Source organism: Rhopalosiphum maidis, chromosome 3 (genome assembly GCF_003676215.2).
Source record: "Rhopalosiphum maidis isolate BTI-1 chromosome 3, ASM367621v3, whole genome shotgun sequence".
NCBI classification, from domain to species: Eukaryota; Metazoa; Arthropoda; class Insecta; order Hemiptera; family Aphididae; genus Rhopalosiphum; species Rhopalosiphum maidis.
The window spans coordinates 73,735,509-73,759,679 of NC_040879.1; the positions used below are offsets into that span (position 1 = coordinate 73,735,509).

General features: G+C 26.8%; 1 protein-coding gene across 1 annotated transcript; it reads right to left on the reverse strand.

Annotated features, from left to right (window-relative positions):
* Positions 1-207: 207 nt before the first annotated feature.
* On the reverse strand, positions 208-23,786 carry LOC113557518 (lymphoid-specific helicase-like). Its single transcript, XM_026963087.1, has 16 exons — positions 23,615-23,786; positions 10,191-10,274; positions 9,730-9,806; positions 8,286-8,413; positions 7,731-7,824; positions 7,015-7,116; positions 5,149-5,331; positions 4,860-5,080; positions 4,578-4,800; positions 3,936-4,097; positions 3,332-3,435; positions 2,739-2,946; positions 1,353-1,589; positions 796-955; positions 506-610; positions 208-437 (listed from the first exon to the last, which is right to left on the reverse strand). Exons 2-16 carry the CDS (start codon positions 10,222-10,224, stop codon positions 328-330), a joined length of 2,148 nt encoding a protein of 715 aa, XP_026818888.1. The 5' UTR covers positions 10,225-10,274; positions 23,615-23,786; the 3' UTR covers positions 208-327.
* Between the last annotated feature and the right edge of the window lie 385 nt (positions 23,787-24,171).

A 24,171-nucleotide genomic window follows, 5' to 3' on the forward strand; every position in this document is an offset into this window, starting at 1 on the left:
TAAAATAAACAATTAATTAAGAATGGAATTTTTATTAGAAAAACATTTTTGTATTAAAGCATTATAAATGTTTTATAAAAAATCTTGTGTATTATCATGAAAAAGTCCTTTACTATAGACCTATAAGTAACAACTCAATATAAATAAAAAAATTGAAATGTAAAATATTTATCTTACATAGTAACTTTTCATAAGTATATATAATATAAAAAGAAAAAAAATTAAACAAAAAAATTCACCTTTTAACACATGAAATCATAAATCTTTTTCTATAAATGTATCAAAATTAACAACTAGTTATTACTTTTAGAAAAAATAAATAAATATTTAAGTCAATACTTCGAAGTGTTTGGTAGACTGAGTAGTATCTGTTTTTGGTGTTGATTTAATCATATCAGATCGATCTAAAAGAGAATCTAATTCTTCATCTGACAATACTACAAATATTTTAAATATAATTAGATAACAATTAACCAACCACTATTTAAAAATATAGACTACTCACTAAATCCATTTGACTGTATTTGCTGATCATAATCAGACGATTCTAATAAATTCATCAGCTCCTTTATATTAGACAAATCAATTTTCGTGTTTCTATTAAATGTGCCTACAATTTGTAGTTTTTAATTGTATTAAAATTAGTTAATTAATAATTGAATGCATGCAAATAAAGTAGCAGATTAAACATAAGTATACTAATGTAACGTAGAATACTTGAATAAAAATAAAGCTTAAAATAAATTATTTCATTAATCCCTTATAATTTATCAGTTATTTTTATTGTTAATTTACCATTGCCAATAACAATTTTTTCTAATTTCCTCTTAGCAACAGTGTGTGCTAAGATTTTTTCATCAACAGTGCTTTTAGTACAGAAACGGTAAACAACAACTGGTTTAACTTGGCCAATTCTATGACACCGATCTTGGGCTTGTAAATCACATTGTGGATTCTGAAATATAACATAAGCACATAATAATAATAAATTTTCTCAGCTCATAAAATATACTTCTGTGTTATAGTGACAATGTAAAGGAAAATTTATCATAAAAAAAAAAAAAAAAAAAAAATAGAGATAGCAAAATTTGTAAAACTTATATTATCCTTTAATAAAATAAATCATAACCATGTTAGATATCAATGATTTATAGGATTAAAATGATAGGTTGATTGAACTTTGGGACTAAGTTCTGATGAAATCAAAAAAGTATAGAATAGAATATTCAGTGAAATTGATTAATGAATATTTAAAAAAGCTATCTTTAGCAGAAAGCTGTATAAAATAAGTATATTTAATATAATTTTTAAAATTATTTAAACATTTATTCATTTTTTTAAATTAACTATACCCAATCACTGTCAAATATAATAACAGTATCTGCTGCAGTCAAATTTAAACCAAGTCCACCGGCACGTGTTGATATCAACATCAACAAACAGTTTGGATCATCAGTGAATGTATTAATTGCTTCAACTCTATCTTTAATTTTCATAGTACCATCTAATCTAGTGTACTCATAAGAACGAAAAATTAAAAATTCTTCTATCAGATCTAATAACTGTGTCATTGTAGAAAACAGCAACACCTAAAAAAATTAAATGATAAATTATACTATAAATTCTTAATCGTTATGTGCAGAAGAGTTTTCTTAAACATTTTTAAACAAATACATTTTCATTTCTATCCGATATATTTCTCATGTTATCTAAGCATATATTTTGTTTAAGCAGAAAATTATTAAATATAACATGACTTTGTTTTAAAACATATTAGTTTAGAATAAAAAAAAAATAGTTTCAAAAAACGACAAAAAAATATTAAATGCTAAATTTTAACTGAATATTCAGGTAGATGTATATTAACTAACAAATAAAAAAGTTGATCAATATCTATAAGTTAAAAATTAATTTTATATTAAGGTTGAGAGTTAGGTTAAGAGGTTGTCTCACCCGCATGTGTTGTCTATGTCTTACACACATACGAACATAGTAAATTTTTGTTTACCAGTTTCAATAACGTTTTAATATTAGAGTGAATTGACCTATAATCAAACTTTTAGGTAAGAACATTATTAGTATTCTCTCGTTGGCTTTTTTATTATATTTTTATTTTTAGGTGAGATGAATATGAAATTATGAAATATTTAAAAATGCTCATAATTCAATTAAAAATTAAAATATTGTAAAAATTCAACAAGAGAACACAGATAATGTTCTTACTTAAAAGTTTGATAATAGGTAAATTTAAGTGTAGGAAAATTAAATTTTTTTACATTCAGTTAAAAGTTTATATTTATACTCCTGTATAATAGATTGGAAATTATAGATACATATAACAAGAACATTTTTTATATCAATAGTAGTATACTAGAGTTATAGAAGCATGACAGAAAATGGTATATGTGGCTTGTTCAGTCTTCAATAAAATATCAAAGGAAATATCAGCAACAATTGAATTATCTCACTTTATTGCTTTAATTGTGCAGGAATTGGTATTTTTTTCATGAAAAGAAGGGGAGGACAAGTGACTTACGATAAAAACTATCAACCAAGACCTCTTAATAAATTAGTATGATGAAAAATATATAATATACAATATTAATAAGTGCCCAATTTTATAATATAAAAATACCTGTTCTCAAATCAAAATATAGAATTGATAATAATTAATAAAATCATTTGTAATAATTTATTAATTAATTATTGCTTATTAGTGATTATCTATTGTACAATACCTTATGACCAAGCAATTTTAACTTTGATAGCATTGCATCCAATATTAGAAATTTTCCACTAGCTTTAACAATGTTTTCATCAACAAGAATTTCATTTTGCCCCGGAATTAAAGGCATGTGAACAAGATATGGATGATTAGATATTTTCTTTAGTTGAATAAATGGATTTAATAAAACTAATGAGACAGCTTTATCTTTGGGCTCAACTCTAAAATTCATAAAATAATAAATCAATCGTTTTTATATTTAATATTAAATTAATAATTAAAATCTACATTATGTTAACATTTAATATGTAGAATTGTAATAATATAAAATAAAGATTTTTTGAGGCATTAAAAATATCTCTATCAGACTTGCCATAAAATGCACATACCTAATTATCATATTTCTTTCTTTTATTAAGGCAATAAACAAGGATTATATATTTATGCCGCATACAACATTATTTTTACAGTAAAAATTAAAAATAAAGCAATAGAAAATGACAAGAAAAAACTGAGTTTTTAGAGTTATTATTAGACTAAAATGTAGAATAAGATTGCAATACATTATAATATTTTGTTTCAAAGTTACAAAAAAATAATACTTACTTTTGTTCTGGTACAGGTTTTCTGATAACTCTATTTTCAGTATACCTTTCAATAGATTCAACACATTTCCTTTTAGACCTTACTTCAGGTTCACTTTGACTTGCCTAATAAAAAAAATGTAGAACTACAAATTTGAATTATAACTATTGTATTATAAGTTTTCAAGACATACAGAAAATTATTTGTTTAATGGTGAAGAATGATATATTTTTTAAGTAGTAAAAATTTGAAAGAATTCAAAAAGATATTTATTTTAAATGGAACATATAAAATAATAAGTCTTATAAGAAAATTAACAGTATACAACGAAAAATTAGGTTAAAATTATGTTTATTAATTTTAAAAATGTGTAATAGATGAAGAATAATATGAATAATATTATTTGTGAATATAAAAGTTTTATTTTATATTTAATTTATAAAATTTCACTTAATTTTGTAACTTATAAAATAATAAATTATTTAAAAAAAAAAAATCATAGATCAGAGTTGTTATTTGAGTGCAATAATTGTAAATTTTAATTTAGTTAGCAACATAAAAATTAATTTAATTTTTTGAAACTGATGTGAAATATTTTTTTGATGTATAACTAAAACAAAATTACCGATTTTCTATTTAATAATGTATCCATTTCTCTAGACAACGTAGCCATGTACAATTTGTGTTGCTGTTCTGTGACTGGAGCATAAATAACAATTTCTTTCTTTGGTGGCAAGTTTAGATCAGTTTCCATTTTTTGCCTTCTCAGAATAAAAGGTTTTAGTATCTATAAATATAAGTTTAATATAAATATTTATATTTAAATTTTAAGTTAGTATTTATTTGTGATATTAATTCATTTTTGGATATACAAATAACATACTAAATTTCCAAAGAAGCCGATTTAAAAAAGAGTTAATACCTATTGTCAACAAAGTTTGACAATACTACCATATTACTTTCTTATTAAGGGATTTCCCAAAATTTATATTTTAAAACTAGTAATAACTAACAAGTAATCATAAATTAATACATATTACCTTATGGTATTGGCAGTAGCTCATTAGAATATTATAATATCTAAAAATGAGGGAATATGGACATAGTTAACTTTAAATTTTGCAAATTTATGGATAATTATTAGTTTTTTAACTATTTAAAAAAATAAAAAACTTCTTTGGTAACATGAAATTTTAATTTGGTAGGTATGTTATGTGTATTACGTATATTTATTATTATCACATAATATAAAATGAATTTAATTTACTTTTACTATGGTGTCCAATATTTCATTTTTAGTAGCTATATTAATAATCCGGTCATTTGTACCATGAAAGTCATCTATCACAAACCATGAGCTAAAATCTTTTATATCATTAAATAACTTTGGCATCAATACATTTAATAAAGTCCATAATTCATTCATATTATTCTGAATAGGCGTCCCAGTAAGTATAAGCTTATTTGTACAAGCAAATTCACGTAAGCATCTGAGTATTTATTTTTTGTTTAAATCATTATTTATCATAACTAAATATATTTTTTATACCTTGTTGTTACGGTTAGAGAGTTTTTCAGCTTATGACCTTCATCAATCGTAATATACTTCCAATCATAACTTTTTAAATATTTTGTGTCCATACGCAAAATTTCATAAGTTGTAATAACAATAGGAAAGTATTCAAAGTTTCCCACTTTATGCTTTGATTTAAAACTTGATTGAATCATATAGCGTTGAATAAATGAACCATGGTATAACAAAGTGTTTAACTAAAACAATAATAAATGTGTTAAGTATACATCATTAATTTGATTATTTTAAATTCTATTAAGATTACCTGAGGAGAAAATTTAGAGAATTCTGATAACCAATTGGGAATTGTAGATAATGGAGCGATAACAAGAAACGGTCCTTTTATTCCCATTTCTATAAGGAAACAGTAGAAAGCTATAGCTTGTATAGTCTTACCAAGCCCCATATCATCAGCTAAGATACCATTTAAGCCATTTTCAAACAGAGTCTAAAAAAATTATGTTGTCAAATATATATTAAATATAATTAAGTAATAAATATCCAAATTATGCATATAATTATTAAGCATATTTCTAATTAGTATAACATTAAGAGGATGTCAGCATAGTATTTGTTATCTCGCTTTAGCAACAATCAATATAGCAAATTTTACATTCTCAATGACTATAACCATATTAATTTCTCAAATTAGAGTAAAATGGCCTATTATAAAATTTAAAGTTAAGATTGTTAAGAACATTATCTAGGGCATCTCATAAGCATTATATTATATTTTTATTTTAAAGCGAGTTTGAGTTTCTTAAGATATATAATTAATTTGAAAATTTAAAATACTCATAACTCGCTTTAAAATTAAAATATATTAAAACACTTATGAGACACCCTAGATAATGTTCTTAACTTTAAATTTTATAAAAGGTCATTTCACTATAATTTGATAAATTAATATGGTTAGTCAATATTGAGAACGTAAAATTTGCCATGTTGTGCGAGAAGATTAAAGAGAGATAACAAATATTACTACACTGACATCCTCTTAAGAGAAGTTGTACCCGCAAGTGTTGTCTTCGCCATACACTGCTATAACTCACTTTATAATGAAAACATCAATACAAGCCTTCTTAACGTCTTGGATCAGAGGTTCTCAAACTGTGGGTCGCGATGATATTTTAAGTGGGTCGCGATGATATTTTAAGTGGACCGTGTTGTATTATAAAAAAAAAATTTTTTGCCAAAATTTAAAAAATTTCTAAAATGAGTAGTCATTAAAAGTTTGGGAGCCTCTGTCCTATATAATATCCTTACCTCTATATTTGATTTTAAATTAACTTCAATATTAAAACAAACAATATAAAACAGGTACTGCTGAATGCAAATTTGCTATGATCAGGGCACAAGACTAAAAGCATTTGCTTAATTTTATGAATTGACTTAAATGTAGCAGAATTCTATAGAAGTGTAACGTCATATTACAACACGTTAAATTATGAAATTTGAAAGTACTTTTTTAAACTATTTTTATAAAAGATGCTTATTTCCAGTTTTTCTGATTATTTTTGCTTTTTTGACCAGTTATTCTGTTTTACAGTTTTACAAAAAATCTATAAAAAAATAAGGCAAAATGTCTCACAAGTGAAGTTTGATTTTTTTATATTATAAAAATTTGTTTTTTATTTATAGTTAGAAACTTTTCCTAATCATTTTGTTTCAACATTTTTTGTAATATTTAATTATATTATTTTAAGCACAGTTACAAACTATATCTAATACCTACCTTATCATGTAGTTTTTTTTTTTTTTTTAATAAATATTTTTGCTCAAATTTAAGTTTTTTAAATGCTTATTTAAGTGCTTATAATAATGTTTTTAAGCGCTTATTTTAATGACTTTCAGTGCTAAAGTCCCAAGCCCCGGTTATGATATATGTTAGTAAGATGAAGACAGCACAGCGGGGTATAACATCATAATTCTGGTATTTTTAAATGAAAAATATTATAAACAAACTGATACTACTTTTATGTGAGTAGACTAACCAACAAGTAATAAAATAAATAAATAAATTCAACATATTAGATATTAGAATATTCCAAGCCTTAGTTTCTATGGTATGATTCTTTGCCTATGTTATTCCAATTACAAATCAAATTAGTATATAAATTAAAATACATACTCTTATCCATAAAAGACCTTCTTTCTGGTAACTTTTAAGTGTTCCTTTAAATAGTTTTGGTTGTTGAAATAGTTTTAAATAATAGTTTTCATATTCTTCATTCTAGGTATCATAATAAATATTAATTAAGGACCTACAATTGACAACCAAGTAGCAGTGGTGATGAACTCATACAACTTTTTTTTGTGAAGCTAGATCTAAAATTTTTGTCCCTACCACCCACACATCCAATTTAAATGATTAACCCATTCAAGAAGTGAAGCAATCTAACATGACATAAGTTAGGCACCACTGCCATGTAGGTACTATTAGAACAAAAAAAAATATCAAATTGAGCAAATTTTTATTTTCCTCAAAACAGAAACAAGGAAAATTATACATTATTGATTAATATAATATTACAACACATAATACTTAATCATTTAAAGAGTGAAATTTCAATTTTTTGTAGAATTTTAGAATATAATATAAGATAATGTCCAATACTTAGTTTTTAAAAAACTTTATAAGTACAATTTTTATATAAAATAAACTATGAAAAAATTAATTTATAATTTTAAACCAAGCTAATACAGATGGAAAAATAAATAAATTAATGATCCTAAATATTAAAATTGATAGTTATAGTTCTTTAGACACATCTAAATTGCCTAATTTCTTATTATAAAATACACAATAATAAATCATCATGTATTCAAATTTAAAAACATACTTACTTCAATTGGTTGATTATTTGAATCCTTGATTAAATTATTTTCAATGTTACTAGGAACATCTTTATCAACTTTATTAGCCTTTTCTAGTTCGCTTCTACATAATATAATCAAATTTATAGTAATGAATTATTTTTTATCTAATTATAAATATGTATTTTAATACAATGGATTTTATAAAATGTAAATTTTATCATAGAATCAATCAACTCAAAAACTGATAAAAATTGTCCAATTTTTAACAAATTAAACAGAATGAACCATCCATTTAACATAAGACACATAATGATTATTAAATGTTTTACATTGAAAGTGTTAAGCTAATGAAACACTATAAACTAAAATATACTTTATTTAGTATTTTTATAGAAAAAGGAAAAAATTAAAGAGTTAGTTTTGATATGATTATTAATTATTAAACCAATTAATTGGATAAACATATTTTAATGAAAAAAAAGAATAACTTTCAAAGCTTTTTTTGCCAAAAATGTAATTATCTGATTAAATCTAATTTCTATACATAAAGAATAATAATAATAGTTGATTGAAACAACTTACTTAATAATTTGAAGTTTACAATTTTTTAATCTGGTTTCAAATGCATTAGATAACTTAGTACTGTTTTCTAAAAGTGCAAGTAAATTTGTGTATCTTCTCATCTTTTCTTCATCATCCATATCGTTTAACTAACAGATTATAAAAAAAAAAAAAAAACAAGCAAAATTCAGTATTTTATAAAAAGTATTTATTTTTTTTTTTATTTTGGAAATAGCAATTTATAAACCATACACTTAAAAGTATACTAATTATAGTTTATATTTTTTGGTACTCCTTAACATAACATACACATTTTTTTTTTTTAAATAAATCTTTAATTATAATCTGGCTTACAAAATATTGTCTAGGAAAGCAGTTATTTTATTTTTACGACCACGACACCCCTGAGAAATAGTTTGTGTTTGTGGACCCCTTTCTTTAAATAATTTAAAATAATAGTTTTTAATAATATAAATAATTTAAATGCAATGTAAAAAATAATTTTCTCAATAATCACACATTTTGAGAAATGCTGGTCTAAGGAGTAAGAAAGGAGTAGGGTTCTCAGTATTGTACCATTTGTTACTGAATCAGCCACCAAGGAATAATACAAAACTCATAGTTGGTTATTTTATATGCAATGAAACCTTGTTTTATTTTTTCATTGGTTTTCATTGGGATAGGGTGCATGAAAAAATAGTAAATAACATATATTAAAATATTTTAATAAGTGCAAAGAAAATCAATTTGACATACATACAAATAACTGCAACTAAGAGCAGTTGGTTTTTGCAAATCAAACTATACATTAAATAACAATGATATTTTTAATCTAAGAGTGTATGTTTTAGTTGTTTTTATTACTTTTTAGTTTTTACATAGTTAGGTATGTGTACATAATTTTTCATAGCTGGAAATAAGTACATATTTAGTAGATATTTTAGTATTTTAAATTTATTCAGATACTTTTTTCAATTTTTGATGACAAAAATTTTAAATATTCTGTTATCTAAATGGATAATAATTTTATGGAAAATGTTAATTTGAAAAATAATTTAACTTACATTGCTGCAAATCTTTGCTAAAATAGGTTGTGATAAAATCATCATTCCAACTTAACATTTTTAAATCTCAGATAACATGTAATTTCACAGTTTCAAAAATTAGCAAAATAAGCAATACACATATTTTTCCCAAGCATATTTATATATTTATTTTCTTTATTTTTCAATTAAGCAATTTATTATTATCATTTTAATATTTTATTACATACTTCAATAAGAATATGTACAAGTTTATATTTTTTTTTTTTACATTGAAATACATAGCATAGGCTAAATATGAAGCATTTGTTAATAAGATTTAAAAATTGTATTTTAATAATACTTAATATTTTTAAAAAACAATTGCTAAATTATAAACTAAATTATTTGTAGTTATATAATACAAGAACTAAAAAATTTACCGAAGAATTAGCGTCTTCTTGTATAGAATTGTCTTCGTCTATTGGCGATTCCTCCTCCATTAGAATATCAATTTCATCTAAAAAATATGATTACCAAATGAAGTAAAATAATGCTTCATTTCCAAACTTTATTTTGTGTTATAAGTTATAGTTACATAATACAATTTTACAGTATTAAAGTAAAAAATGCTCGAAAAGAACAATATAGTGTATGCTTATTAATGATAAAAAACAAACACTGTAGATTTATTGTATAATTAAATATTTAAATCTAATTATAGTTAATTAATAGTTTTGATTCTCAAATGAAATGAAATGTTTGAAAAACAATAAAATGAAGAATATGTAATGCTATACATGTATTATTAAAATGTTAGGCATTTCTTATAAAATATGAATACCTATAATATGTTTAAATGATTAACAAACAAATTTGGTAAAACAGAAATTACAATTCTTACCAGATGAATCCATTTCAGTTTTTGTATCATCCATTTTTTTGTTCCCAATAAAATATAATTGTTGAAATATTTAATGTTCAAATTCTAAACATAAAAATTAGAATTAAAAAAAATTTAAATAATATTTTTATAATATTCAAAAATTTAAAAATATTAAAACTATTTTTACATTAATGTAATATTATTTTTAAAATGGGGATTATTCAAAATATTAAAGATTTTTATTTAAACTAATATTTATTATTTTACAGTAACAACATTTGAAATAAATTTAGTTTCAAAAATGTTAATGTTAAAAAAGTTACAATTATTTATAACCATTTAAATGTATTTAAACTGTTTTTGGGATTTTTCGACAAAAGTCATTATTTAATTAAATTTTAAATCAAATTTGAAAATATCAATCAACCAAGGCCAGTGTTAGGAAGGCATTGTAAATGTCATATAACTAATAACTGGCCTACAAAACAAATATATAATTTGGAAAGCCAATAAATATATGTTATTGTGGCATGTGATGTTATAAGTTGATAAATCGAAAAATTTGATATCAATGATTAATATAGTATTATAGTAATATTTGTACATAGTTCTCCTAAGAACAGGGCATATTTAATGCTCTTCAAGCGATAAAAGATTAACGTATTAAAACTGCTACCATTCTGTCCAATTATATTATTATTTGTTATATTATTAGTAGGGCTAGGATTTCTATGCATTTGCATGTTTATTTCCTTAAGTCCAAATTGATTGGTTGTCAGATATGTCCACAATTTGGCTTATTCTTGATTAAATAGTATAATTTTTTTTTCTGCATATTTCTGTATATTTTGAACATAATACATCTAATTGCATATAAATACATTTTTGAGAATCTTATTAATTTTAAATGTTATTTATTTAATAAACGTCTATAATTATTGGTTTATTTATCGAATTATCGTAAACATACTATCTATCAAACTAAAATGGACTTGATACTAAAGAAGAATAAGGGATTCAAAACATTTCTAAAAATGTGTAACATTATAAACGGAGAATAAAACGGAAGAAAAAGATATTAATATTACTTTAAATCCTGAACAAATCACGTTAATTTATGCTCCAACATTGTTTGATGTAGTAAGTAGTTTCGACTTAATCGCCGGTCGTGCACATTTGAAAATTTAAAAATACACAATTTAATAATAACATGTAATAATAGTAACTAATATTTAAAAAAAAATTGTTTTTGCATATTTTGGTAAATAAAATGCACATTATACACAATTTTTGACTGCATAGAAATCCTAGTCCTAATTTATTATTAATAATTAATTATTATAATAGTATGTATTTATATCATATTATATTATTGTTATTATCTTTTGGGCTAATAATACTTATTATAAATACCGTAAAACAATGTAAATAGAGAGTCCAACTCCTAATATAAAAAGACAATGTCTTAAAATAATTCTACATATTTTGAAAATGTCATTGCGTGAAGTACGTACCTAACATTTATAATAAAAATGTTATGTATATTATGTCTCCACAAATAATAATTTTGAATATTTGAATTATATCAAAATAACCGTTTTAAACTAAAATACGTACGAGGAAATTATTGTATTTAATTTTCAAACCTTTTCAATAAACATTGAAGATTTTATAAACTATCTACTACAAAATACTTATAATAGTTGGTAAATTATAGTAATTTTAAACAATTTTGACTTTATAAATGTTTACATGAAATATAACGTGGATATGTATTTTATTACATTTTTAAGGATTTTGACTCAGTAAATAATTTTTAATTGACATTTAAAGGAAAAAGAAACAAAAATGTCTAATACTATTAATAACTCAATCAAAATACTTCTAAGATTGGTAAGAAAATGATAACATAGATATTTCCAGTTACTAAGGTTATTAACACTTCCGAGTTACACAAAAAATCAAATCAATTTTATCAAAAACTGGATTTAAGTAAAAAATTTCGTTTTTCCATATTTTTTCATAATTATTTTGAAAAAACCAGATAATTTTTTATTTTGACCTTAGATCCAAATCGCTATTTAAAACCACCCTCCAAGTTTAAAATTGAACCATCTTTTAAACTACTTTTCGTGTACACAAAAAAACACATTGTAAAATCAATACATTTCATCGCTCTGCTTAGAATTTAAAATTAAGAAAAAGTCAATACTCGATATTCTAATAAACTAACAACTATTAAATTATAAATTAAATAATAAAAATATCATAAAAACGTTTTAAAATAAATCTTTTTGAGGTTGTTAGGAACCCTTGCACACACACTTAGATTAGTAAGCATATTATACAATAATATAGTAGTGTAAGCAATATGATTATTTTTTTTTGCAAGCGACTGCGTCGCCAAGACAAAAACGTAGAATAAGTAAGAGTAGTCGTGAATAAGTAGCCGATTCGTATAATACTGTGTTATTAAAATATTCTTAATAATAAAATAATTAATAAAGTATTTTCTTAAAGTTAAACAGATTTTGTGTAGTGTTTTGAATACAACCCGTAAGTGAACGGACTCTTTTACAACATATAAATATATACCTTTGGGCCTTAACCGAAAGAGTATATAACAACTGGTGGCAGCGGTACCCTTTCGGAGTATTCTAACACAACGAAGTCTGTCTTTTACTCAGGTGACACAGTCGTCAATTTATATAAATTTTAATATTATATACGTAACAAATACGTATCTATACAATATACGTATAATTATATACGTCTATTGTCTATACATCATTCATGCTATGGTGTCTTTATATGTAGCATAATACATCGTGTATAGTGTATTATGCAACGTCAACAACATTCCGGAGTGCGACATTGCAATCATCAACATCGATTTTAAAATCGTTTCGATTGCGACGTTTACTCATCATCCGTCACGAGTCGCTGTCGTCGTCAACGCCGCCGTCGTTATCCCCGACTGTGACAGAAAATCTAAGTGGGTCAAACTAACGGAGTGGGAGCGCTGAGCGTCCAGGAACGTCACGAGAGCAGCTACGGTGTTTACATTGTGATAAGCTATCACTGATAATCAGCCGTATCAATCAATAACAACAACAAACAGCATGTATACGTTAAGCATAAGAACTATACTAATATTACTGTAAGTTATTAATTTATTATAAAACCTTAACGTAATATTAACAAATTACTATTATAATCACTTTTTATATACATATATATACATAAGAATATTAATGCATGTCAACTCATACGAGTGATAGTGAGGGTAGCAATTCTGATTCAACTGAATTAGATCCTGATTTCGTCCCCCACCGAACGGTTGTACCTGATAATCCGTCTAATAAACCATTAACTAGGTTACAAAATAAAACAAATATAAATACAAATCTAAATCTTCTTGATAAAATATCATTAATAGACTTAAACGATAAAAACACTATTTTAAAACCAACGAACATAATGGCGAATAATAAACAAACATTACTCTCTTTAGAAACAGCTATAAGACTCGTACCGCAGTTTAATGGAGAAAATCCACAGGATGTATATCCATTCTTTAGTGCATGTGACTTTGTGATTAAGACTGTAGATGAAGAATGTCGCCCTATTCTTTTGCAGGCAATTTTAACAAAATTAGCAGGTAAAGCTTTTGCGATAACACAACATCGAGAGGTTAAATCATGGGACTCACTTAGGGAGTTATTATCAGTTACATTTTGCGCTAAACGAACTCCAGGTTACCTTCAACTAGAATTGTCCACAACCCGATTTAAATCAGGAGAAACTATTCAAGAATATTCTTCAAGAGTCGAGAAATTATTACATGAGCTGTGTAATGTCAGTACAAGCAAAAGAACAATAGCAGAAGCTAAAGCAGTGCACGACTATATCAAAGAAACTACTTTAACTACTTACATTGAAGGATTACCAGATAGCATCCGAAATATCATAAAATCTAGAAACCCATCCACTTTGGAAGACGCTATGAAAGTAAGCTTAGAAGAAGAAAAAATATTTTTATCAAATAAAGAAACACGACGTTTGTACCAAAATAAATCTAACGCTAATAGCACAAATAAATATTGCAAAAACTGCCAAAAAAGTAATCATAATACGAATGAGTGTAGATATGTAAATCGTAGCATAGACACAGGGCAAAACAGCAAACAAAAAAACTCAAATACAAAGCAAGAGACATGCGCATATTGTAAAAAAGCTGGTCATTCCATAGAAAAATGCTATAAAAAAAAAGGAGCGGATGAAAGAAAAAATAATCAACAAGAAGGTGATAAAGGAAATCAACAAAATTATTCGGGAAACGGATCGGGACCGAATGCCTCGGGCAGTCGTTCGGTCAAAGATTTAAAAATAATAGCCCAACACAATAAGAACCTTACCATTTACAATAAAATTACATAACGACCATGCAATATTTCAAGCCTCACAATGTACGTCAGGAAGTGCAAAACTCCTAATAGATACAGGCGCAAAACTAAACCTTATCCGACTTGACGTATTGCATGACGAAGTTCTAGTTTTGGATACTAATATTTATCAGTTACAAGGAATAAACGACCGCTTAGTCAACACTATGGGTGGTGTTGTACTTATGATTTCAGATAAGAACCAAACTTTTGAAACCGAATTTCATGTGGTACCATCGTCATTTCCAATTGACGGGGGGATGGAATCTTGGGTAAACCTTTTCTAAAGGAAAACAAAATCATCATCAACGTAGATCAGGAGGAAATAACTTATCCTGACAATGCCACAACAACCATACCAGCCAGAAGCGAAGCGATAATTCCTATACGAATATTAAACGAACCTATGACTGATTCACAAAGTATTCTTATTCATGCCCAAAACATTAATGAACATATAATCTGTGGAAATGTCTTAAACGAAATAAAACAAAATCAAATACTCATTGCGGTAATAAATCCAACAGAAAACCCACAAACTGTGAAAATTCCAAATCTAAACGAATTATCTCATGAAACTTTTGAAATAGTACCTATAAAATTTACACAAGGTAAAGAAATTCCAAAAAATGCAAATAATCGTATTCAACTATTAAAAGAAAATCTTAGATGCGATCACATGAACAATGAAGAAAAAGAATCCATTGAAAGATTATGCAGTGAATATTCAGACATTTTTTTTTCTCGAAGGAGATACATTATCCTGCACAGAAACAATACAACATGAAATCAAAACGTCAGAAACAAACCAACCCATATTTCAGAGACCATATCGTCTCCCTTATTCTCAAAAAAAAGAAATAGATAAACAAATTAAACAACTCGAACAAGATGGAATAATTAGCCCCAGTGACAGTCCATGGAACGCACCATTATTAGTAGTACCAAAGAAAACAGACGCATCAGGTATCCAAAAATATAGGGTAGTAATCGATTTTCGTAAACTTAACGAAATCACTGTGGGAGATGCATTTCCAATGCCAGATATATCAACGATCTTAGATCAGTTAGGAAAAGCTAAATATTTCTCATGCCTAGACATGGCAAGTGGGTATCATCAAATAGCTCTAAAACCAGAAGATAAGCACAAAACCGCTTTCAGCACGGAAAAAGGGCATTTCGAATTCAATAGGATGTGTTTTGGTTTAAAAGGCGCACCAGCAACTTTTCAAAGGTTGATGAACCGAATCCTAATTGGTTTAAATGGTGTGAAATCATTCGTATATTTAGACGACGTGATTGTGATAGGAGCAACAATCAAAGAGCATGAACAAAATTTACGTCAAATATTTGAAAGATTCAAAAAACATGGACTACAATTACAACCGACAAAATGTGAATTCCTTCGACGAGAAGTAATCTACCTCGGACATGTAATCACAGAACAAGGCGTTAAACCAGACCCGAAGAAAATACAATGTATGGTAAACTACCCCACACCAACGAATGCAAAAGACGTAAAATCTTTCCTAGGTCTAGTCGGATATTATCGAAGATTTATCAAAGATTTCAGTAAGAAAGCTAAGCCACTTACTAATTTACTAAAACAAAATCAACAGTTCATCTGGTCAGATCTTTGTCAAGAATCGTTTAATTACTTTAAAAACATTTTAATAAATGAACCAATCTTACAATACCCCGATTTCAATCAACCATTTAATATCACCACAGATGCAAGTAATATTGCAATCGGAGCTATTTTATCGCAAGGGAAAATTGGCTCGGATCTGCCAATTGCATAAGCGTCACGTACACTCAATAAAGCGGAAACCAATTATAATACGACAGAAAAAGAATTACTGGCGATACTTTGGGCAGTTAAACAATTTAGACACTACGTGTACGGGTGCAAATTCAACATTGTGACAGATCACAAACCATTATCGTGGTTATTTGGAGTCAAAGATCCTGGAGCTCGTTTGACCAGGTGGCGACTACAATTAGAAGAGTATGACTATAATATCATATATAAGCCAGGAACACAAAACACAAACGCAGATGCTCTAAGTCGAATAGCAAAAATCGACAAGTTATCAAATGTAGATGACTACAGAACAAAAACATACGAAAAATTCGAAGAAGATATACAGAAAACATTAATAACAAATTCAAATGTAATCGAAATCCAGGGTGATATATTCGAGGCACCTGAAGACATAACTCTTGTAGTTTGTGTATCAAAAAATTTTGAGATGTCACAAGGATTAGCCTTGGAATTCAGAAGAAGACTCGGTCAAATTGAAACATTAAAAGAACAAAACAAAGAAATCACAGAAGTCGCACATATTCAACATAATGAAAAATCTCTAGCATTTATAATCACCAAAGAATTATGCCAACAAACAACTACTTTTGAAACATTTTATAAATGTATCATTAATCTACGAACTTTTTGCGAAGAAAACAATATTACAAAAATCGGATTATCTAGAGTCGACAATGAACTTGATAAACTAAACTGGGAAAAAGTTCGAGCCATTATTAGGTACATTTTCAAAAATTCAAAAATAAAAATCATTATTTATGTCGACATCGAATATTCTGAAGAAGAAAAGCTCAAGATAATCGAAGAATTTCATAATGCTCCACTTGGCGGTCATCAAGGCGTGTCAAGGACAATCAAGCGAATCAAATTACATCACCAATGAAAAGGACTTAAAAGTGATATTAAAAAATTCATAGCTTCTTGTCAATCATGTCAGCAAAACAAAAGCATGAACAGGACTATCAAACAACCCATGGTAATTACAACAACGGCCAAAAAACCGTTCGAAAAAATATTTCTTGACATTGTGGGACCGTTAACAACAACAAATGAAGGTCATTCATATATACTTACCATTCAAGATGATCTAACCAAATTTTCAGCAGCGTTTCCATTAGTAACTCATGATGCTAACTCGGTAGCAAAAACATTTGTTGAAAAATTTATATGTCAACATGGCATACCTGAATCGATTGTAACTGATTGCGGCACTGAATTTATGAGTAAAATATTCAAAGAATGCTGCAAGCTACTTAAAATAGAAAAAATGAATACTACACCATACCATCCACAATCCAATGGCGGTTTAGAAAGATCTCACCGAACTTTGGCAGAATATCTTAGACACTATGTCAATAAAAACCAAACAGATTGGGATGATTATGTAGCTTTTGCTATATTTGTATACAATACAACAGTTCACACAACAACTAACCATCAACCGTATGAACTTGTTTACGATTTTCCTGCTACAGTCCCTCACACATTAAGTCGAACACCGCAAGCAAGATATAACTACGATGATTATACATATGAATTAAAACAAAAACTTCAGGAAACATGTAAATCAGCCAGAAATAATATACTAAAAAACAAAGAGAAAACAAAGAAAAAGTACGATCAAAAAGAACTACAAGTAAATGTAAAAGTCGGAGACCAAGTATGGGTAAAAAACCACCAACAGAAGGGAAAGTTAGGACCAAAATGGGTGGGCCCTTACAATGTAATACAATTAAATAACAACGAAAACATAACAATTCAACGAGGCAGAAAGGAATAAAATTACACAAAAATGAAATAAAACTTGCAAACTAAAATTCAATAATTCATAACACACAATGCAAATATAATAATTACTCAGAAATTTGTTTATTAAAATATTCAAAGCCGTATTATATCATTTTGTTTTTCCAATCTTCTTACATTTTTTTTTTCTTCTCATTTTCAGAATTGTTTTTGGAAAAACGATGGCAAATTCATTCAATCTAACTCCAATATACAACCCATCAGGAATCTATTTTCACACAATAAACAATTTACGCATATACACTCTCACTGGCGCTTCTTAACCTATATTAACATTACAAACTATAATGAAAAGTACAATAAAATCGGTAACATGATAAAAGATTTTGAAGAGTCCTGTGAAATGAGTAAATCCCTTGAGATAGATTCTTTACAACAACTCTGTTCCCAATATAATTATCAAGCATATAACTTTTTATCAGAAATTAGTAGTAATAAAGAACATGTAATGAAAATTATAGATCAACCAAAAAACAATTACCGTACCAAGAGAGGTCTAATCAATTTAGTTGGGAGAGTATCTAACGTCCTATTCGGTGTATGTGACGACACTGACGCAGAATATTTTTACAGTAAAATAAAAGATCTTGAAATTTCAAATTCGCGCGTTTCTAAATTATCTGATGCACAAATACAAATTATGCAATCAATTATATCAAACGTAAACTCATCGCTATTAGAAATAAATAAAAATGAAATTAATTTAGCCGACAAATACAGTTATCTACTTCATGAAATGCAAGCAGAGAAAGCTGCAATAGGTATCTTAAATTTTAAAACGGCACTAGAAGAAAGAATATCATTATTAAATATAATTTTAACACAATACGCATTTGAAACAGAAAATTTACTAAATATAATAAATATGGCCCTACAAGGTTTCGTTCACTCCAGTATATTAGATATAAATACCCTTAAAAACCAATTAAAAGATATTAAAACACAATTACCCATAGGAGAAGGCATACCAATAGATTTAGATAATTCAGGAATATCAGAATTGTTACGACTAATTACAACTAACATAGTATATATAGAAAATGTATTAATTTTCGTCATAGAAATACCTTTAGTTAACAATTATGAATTTATATTATATAAAAACATACCTTTACCTGTTAACATATACGATAACGACTATGTAATGATAGCTCCAAAATCTGATTATATAGCTATAGATAAATCTAGATTATATTACTTAGAATTAAGCGAAATACAAATATCAAAATGTAAACAAATGATGAATACGTTATTATGTACTTATGGTCAACAGTTACATCATTTGGATGAATCCTGTGAGCTAACAATATTTAGAAAGCCAGGTATATTACCTAATTTGTGTAACTTAAAAAATGTTAATTTTAATTTTAGTATATGGCATAGGTTAGATAATACAAATTCCTGGATATATGTTACGATTAGGGATAATGTTATCATTAAATGTAAAAATAATTCAGAAACAATAGTAGTAAGTATAAACGGCACAGGCATTTTAGATTTAGACAATCAATGTGAAGCCAATACTGATGACGGGACATTATTAATAACAAAAAGAAAAATAACTACAAAAATGTATAAAGACTTTATTCCACAACTAGACGTTTCAATTAACTGGAAAACTAAATTAAACATTACAAATACAATTTTAAAAAATTCAAATATTCCAGATAAAGGTAATTCTATAGTAAAAATAAATTTATTCAAACTAATAGAATACTCCAAATCACTAGAAGAATTAAAATACACAAAAACAAGTAGTAATGTTATGGGCACAATAGGTAATGAATTATACATAATTATAACAATAAGTATCATCAGTATAGGTTTAGTAATAATAATAATTTTATATTTAATAATCAAAAACAAACAGTGTAAAACATCTAATTCTGTAAAAAACCCAATAGAAGGTAAGATAATATATGAAACCGTAGACAATCCAAATCATGAAAATCCATTGCCTAGAATAATATAGTTTGCAATAGGCAATGAACTTTCATTTAACCCCGGGGGTGTTAGGAACCCTTGCACACACACTTAGATTAGTAAGCATATTATACAATAATATAGTAGTGTAAGCAATATGATTATTTTTTTTTGCAAGCGACTGCGTCGCCAAGACAAAAACGTAGAATAAGTAAGAGTAGTCGTGAATAAGTAGCCGATTCGTATAATACTGTGTTATTAAAATATTCTTAATAATAAAATAATTAATAAAGTATTTTCTTAAAGTTAAACAGATTTTGTGTAGTGTTTTGAATACAACCCGTAAGTGAACGGACTCTTTTACAACATATAAATATATACCTTTGGGCCTTAACCGAAAGAGTATATAACAAGGTAAATAACATTCTAATTTAAATAAGTACCAACATAATAATACCTTACTTACTGTTAATACACATTTGTAAATTGTAATATTAAACTAGCAGATTTTATTTTTCTACAATATCCAGTATTAGCCCATATATATCTAAACAAGTATATTGTATAGTCAATAATCATATACAGTAACACTCCTCAGGAATTACTTGAAAAAATATTTACAGTTGTGCGTCTTCTGTTTTATTGGCCACTTATCTTACCTTAGACCAATTAGTTGGCTTGAAATCAGTAGTGTTCCCATTAATTTTTTTGAGAGTATACTATTCGTCAAATATAAACATTTAATACAATAAGAATATTTTTCTTATGGTCTATAGGAGAGTAAAACCAGTAAAGAGCGTGTCAATAATATAGAAAAAAATTGAGATTGAGAACATACGCAGACACCCAGTATACCCATAATATTGAAAAAAATCTTGAGAGTATACGGCGTATATGTAGTATACCCTACGGAAACACCCCTGCACGAAATCGTTAATAAATAAAACTTAAGAAACAGCAACTACTTAATGCGTTATTGTTTAGTTCCCGTTTTGCAATTCGTTAAAATTTTTAAATTATAGCATTTCTTATTCGTGGACTATAAAATCGAACTATTGTAGAATTACTCGTGAATAATTCGTGGTTATCACTACAGAATGTAGTAAAATTATAAAATCCATTAACATACTGATATTCGTGTAAAATTCGATTTTTTTTGTATTCATTACGCGTCATGAATTGGTAAAAATAAAATTGTTCGAATAAATTAATTAGCATGACTCCCGACAAATAAGCAAATCAACCAATTTAAAAAAAAAAACTATTGATAACAACAAGTTATTATTTTTTTAAATTAACTTCTAACATACTTGAGTTTAATTTTTTTTCTCGATAATATGCAGTTACTAGTCAGCTAAGCAATTTATTATAAGTCAGGTTAATTTTGTTTCTAATATAACCCCCATGTAACATTTAAAATAGATTTTATTTAGAACAAATAATTGTTTTCATCGAAAATAAAACAATATTATTTATAATATAGTATGAAAGTACCTACTTAATACTAAATTATTATACTTTTAAATCACTGAATGCACTATTTTTAGATTTTAATAGAAATAATAAACATAAATAAAACTATTTATGAAATTCCGTAGTGACCGTAGTAAATTACAATCTCCCACAAATAAATTAAATTAAATTTTGAATCTTTTGACGTTTTAACAATCACATTACCAAACATCTCAGTTCAATATTCGAAGATAAATATTTAAACGTCGTCTAATATGGATTTGTTCTAAAGATTTGATCAGTTTCAAAAAATGTATAAATATATTCTGAGGTGTTGTTAGTAAACTATTTCTTCACAAATGATTCATGTGCTATAAATTATTTATACTAAATGTTTTAAAACTAACAGATTGTAAATATCTTTTAATAACAATTAAAAAAGAAATTGATACTTGAAAGTCTTAAAAATCAATATAAATAAATAGCTTCTGCCTATCATTTGATAGCCTCCCTTCTAATACTTTAACGAATTCCCACGGTTCAAAAATGAATCAAGAATTCAAAAAACTAAGTATTTGTTCAAATCATGTACATAATATGGGTAAAATGTATTTAAATGAAAAAAAAACGTACTGGTTATAATTATAATATATTAGTGTGTATTATAAAATGTAATAGCTTGATCCATATTCATATACGCCACTGATAGAGCTATAAAGGACAATGAATTCCTAAAATTATTAATTATTATTTATTACTGTGTAGGTGACTCTATTGATGGGAAATTACCAACCATACGAATAACATATTATTACTATTGTATAATTGTTCGGGGAATCGTTATGCCTGTCAACTTATCGTTTTTATTACTATTGAATCGTGTACTCTTACCACGTTTTTACTTGTGTGTTTGCTTATTTATAGACAATACTATATTATTATACTGTAGTACGTACAAATTATTTATACGCCGGGTTAACCTATGATAAAATAATACGTCGTAATCACGACTGTGATGAATGACGATGAATCGGAATTATTTACAATTTGAAAATAATCTGTATACTATACTACAGTGGAACTTCATTTCACCGTCATACTCAAAAATAAATATTAATGGACAGATGAAACTATTTAACGTTATAAATGATCTTGCGACGAATGAACAATCTTACATTCCAAAAACGCTAACAATTGTCAATCAAATAAAAATAACTTCACACTAGGAAAAGCAACTTAATTCGATTGTAAACAATCTCATCATTTTTTTTTTTTTTTTTAATTATACGTTACAGTATTTCATAATATAATATACACATGCACATAAATTATAACAATGTACGAAAATTAAAAAAAAAAAAATTACGTTTATCCATATATCCGACTATCTATTTAATAATTCGTCAGGGAGACTCGGGGAGGTCTATTTAGTACGGGGCCTGACGGATAATCGAAGTTCCATTGTATAATAATCATTAATAATCGTTCAAACTAGGACACGCCAGTCACCAGGTTATCGAGTAACCCAGAAGTGTGACCGACTTTTCAGAATTTTAGATATCGATAGAAATAGAAATAAAACCGCTCTTAAAAGTACAATAGTTATTACATATTAATATTATGTTGATAAACTGGTCAAATCATCACGTCAAAATCGTCCATATACAGTTTTAATTCTTAATATCTATTAGAATGCTATCAGAAAACAAGTAAAAAATCGATCGAACATTATTACCTATTTATTACCACACTACTACAGACATAACATACTTCGGTCATCGGGAAACTAAAAATAATATATTAGTTGCACTTAAACATAAGTAATATAATAATTAAGTACAATTTTTTTATTTAAAAAGAAAGTTAAATTTTTTTAAGACAAAATAATAATTTATAAATTTTATCTGTAACATAATCCACAGCACGACATAAGTCCTCCCCTTTCAACGTCAAAACTGTTAAGCCCATATTATAAACGAAGGTTTACTCACAAAATACTACGATGAGATGGTCACCGGTCGCCAACAGTTCAAAACTCGTTAATCGATGTTGAGTCAAATCAGTAGATAGACAGTAGTGGACTAAAAACAACTGCTGAATCTCGTGCAAACGCTGGAATAACAGTGAATGAACGAGTGAACTGAGTGAAGTGAATACGACGGAACACTGGCCCAGACGTGACTCTATCGGCGACGACATAAATGGAGGGGACAACCGTATCGCGTTTGATTTGTCGTCGTCGTTCGGGTCTCCGCACGTTGGCACAGGTCCGTACCACAGTACTATTAACAACTATTAAGCACCTCCTCCAAACGACCGGTTCAAGTTATCTCAATTATTATTACACAATACACAATATCCAATAACACAATGTTCGTTGTAATAATATTTATAAATACGACTATTATGACGAACTACGATTCCGAAATACGAAATAACCGCGACTGCCGCCGACTGAACACTCGCACGACCAGAAAACACCATAATAATAAAAATAATAATAAACGCAATATAATATATCAGAATTCAATGACGGTAGGTACCCATA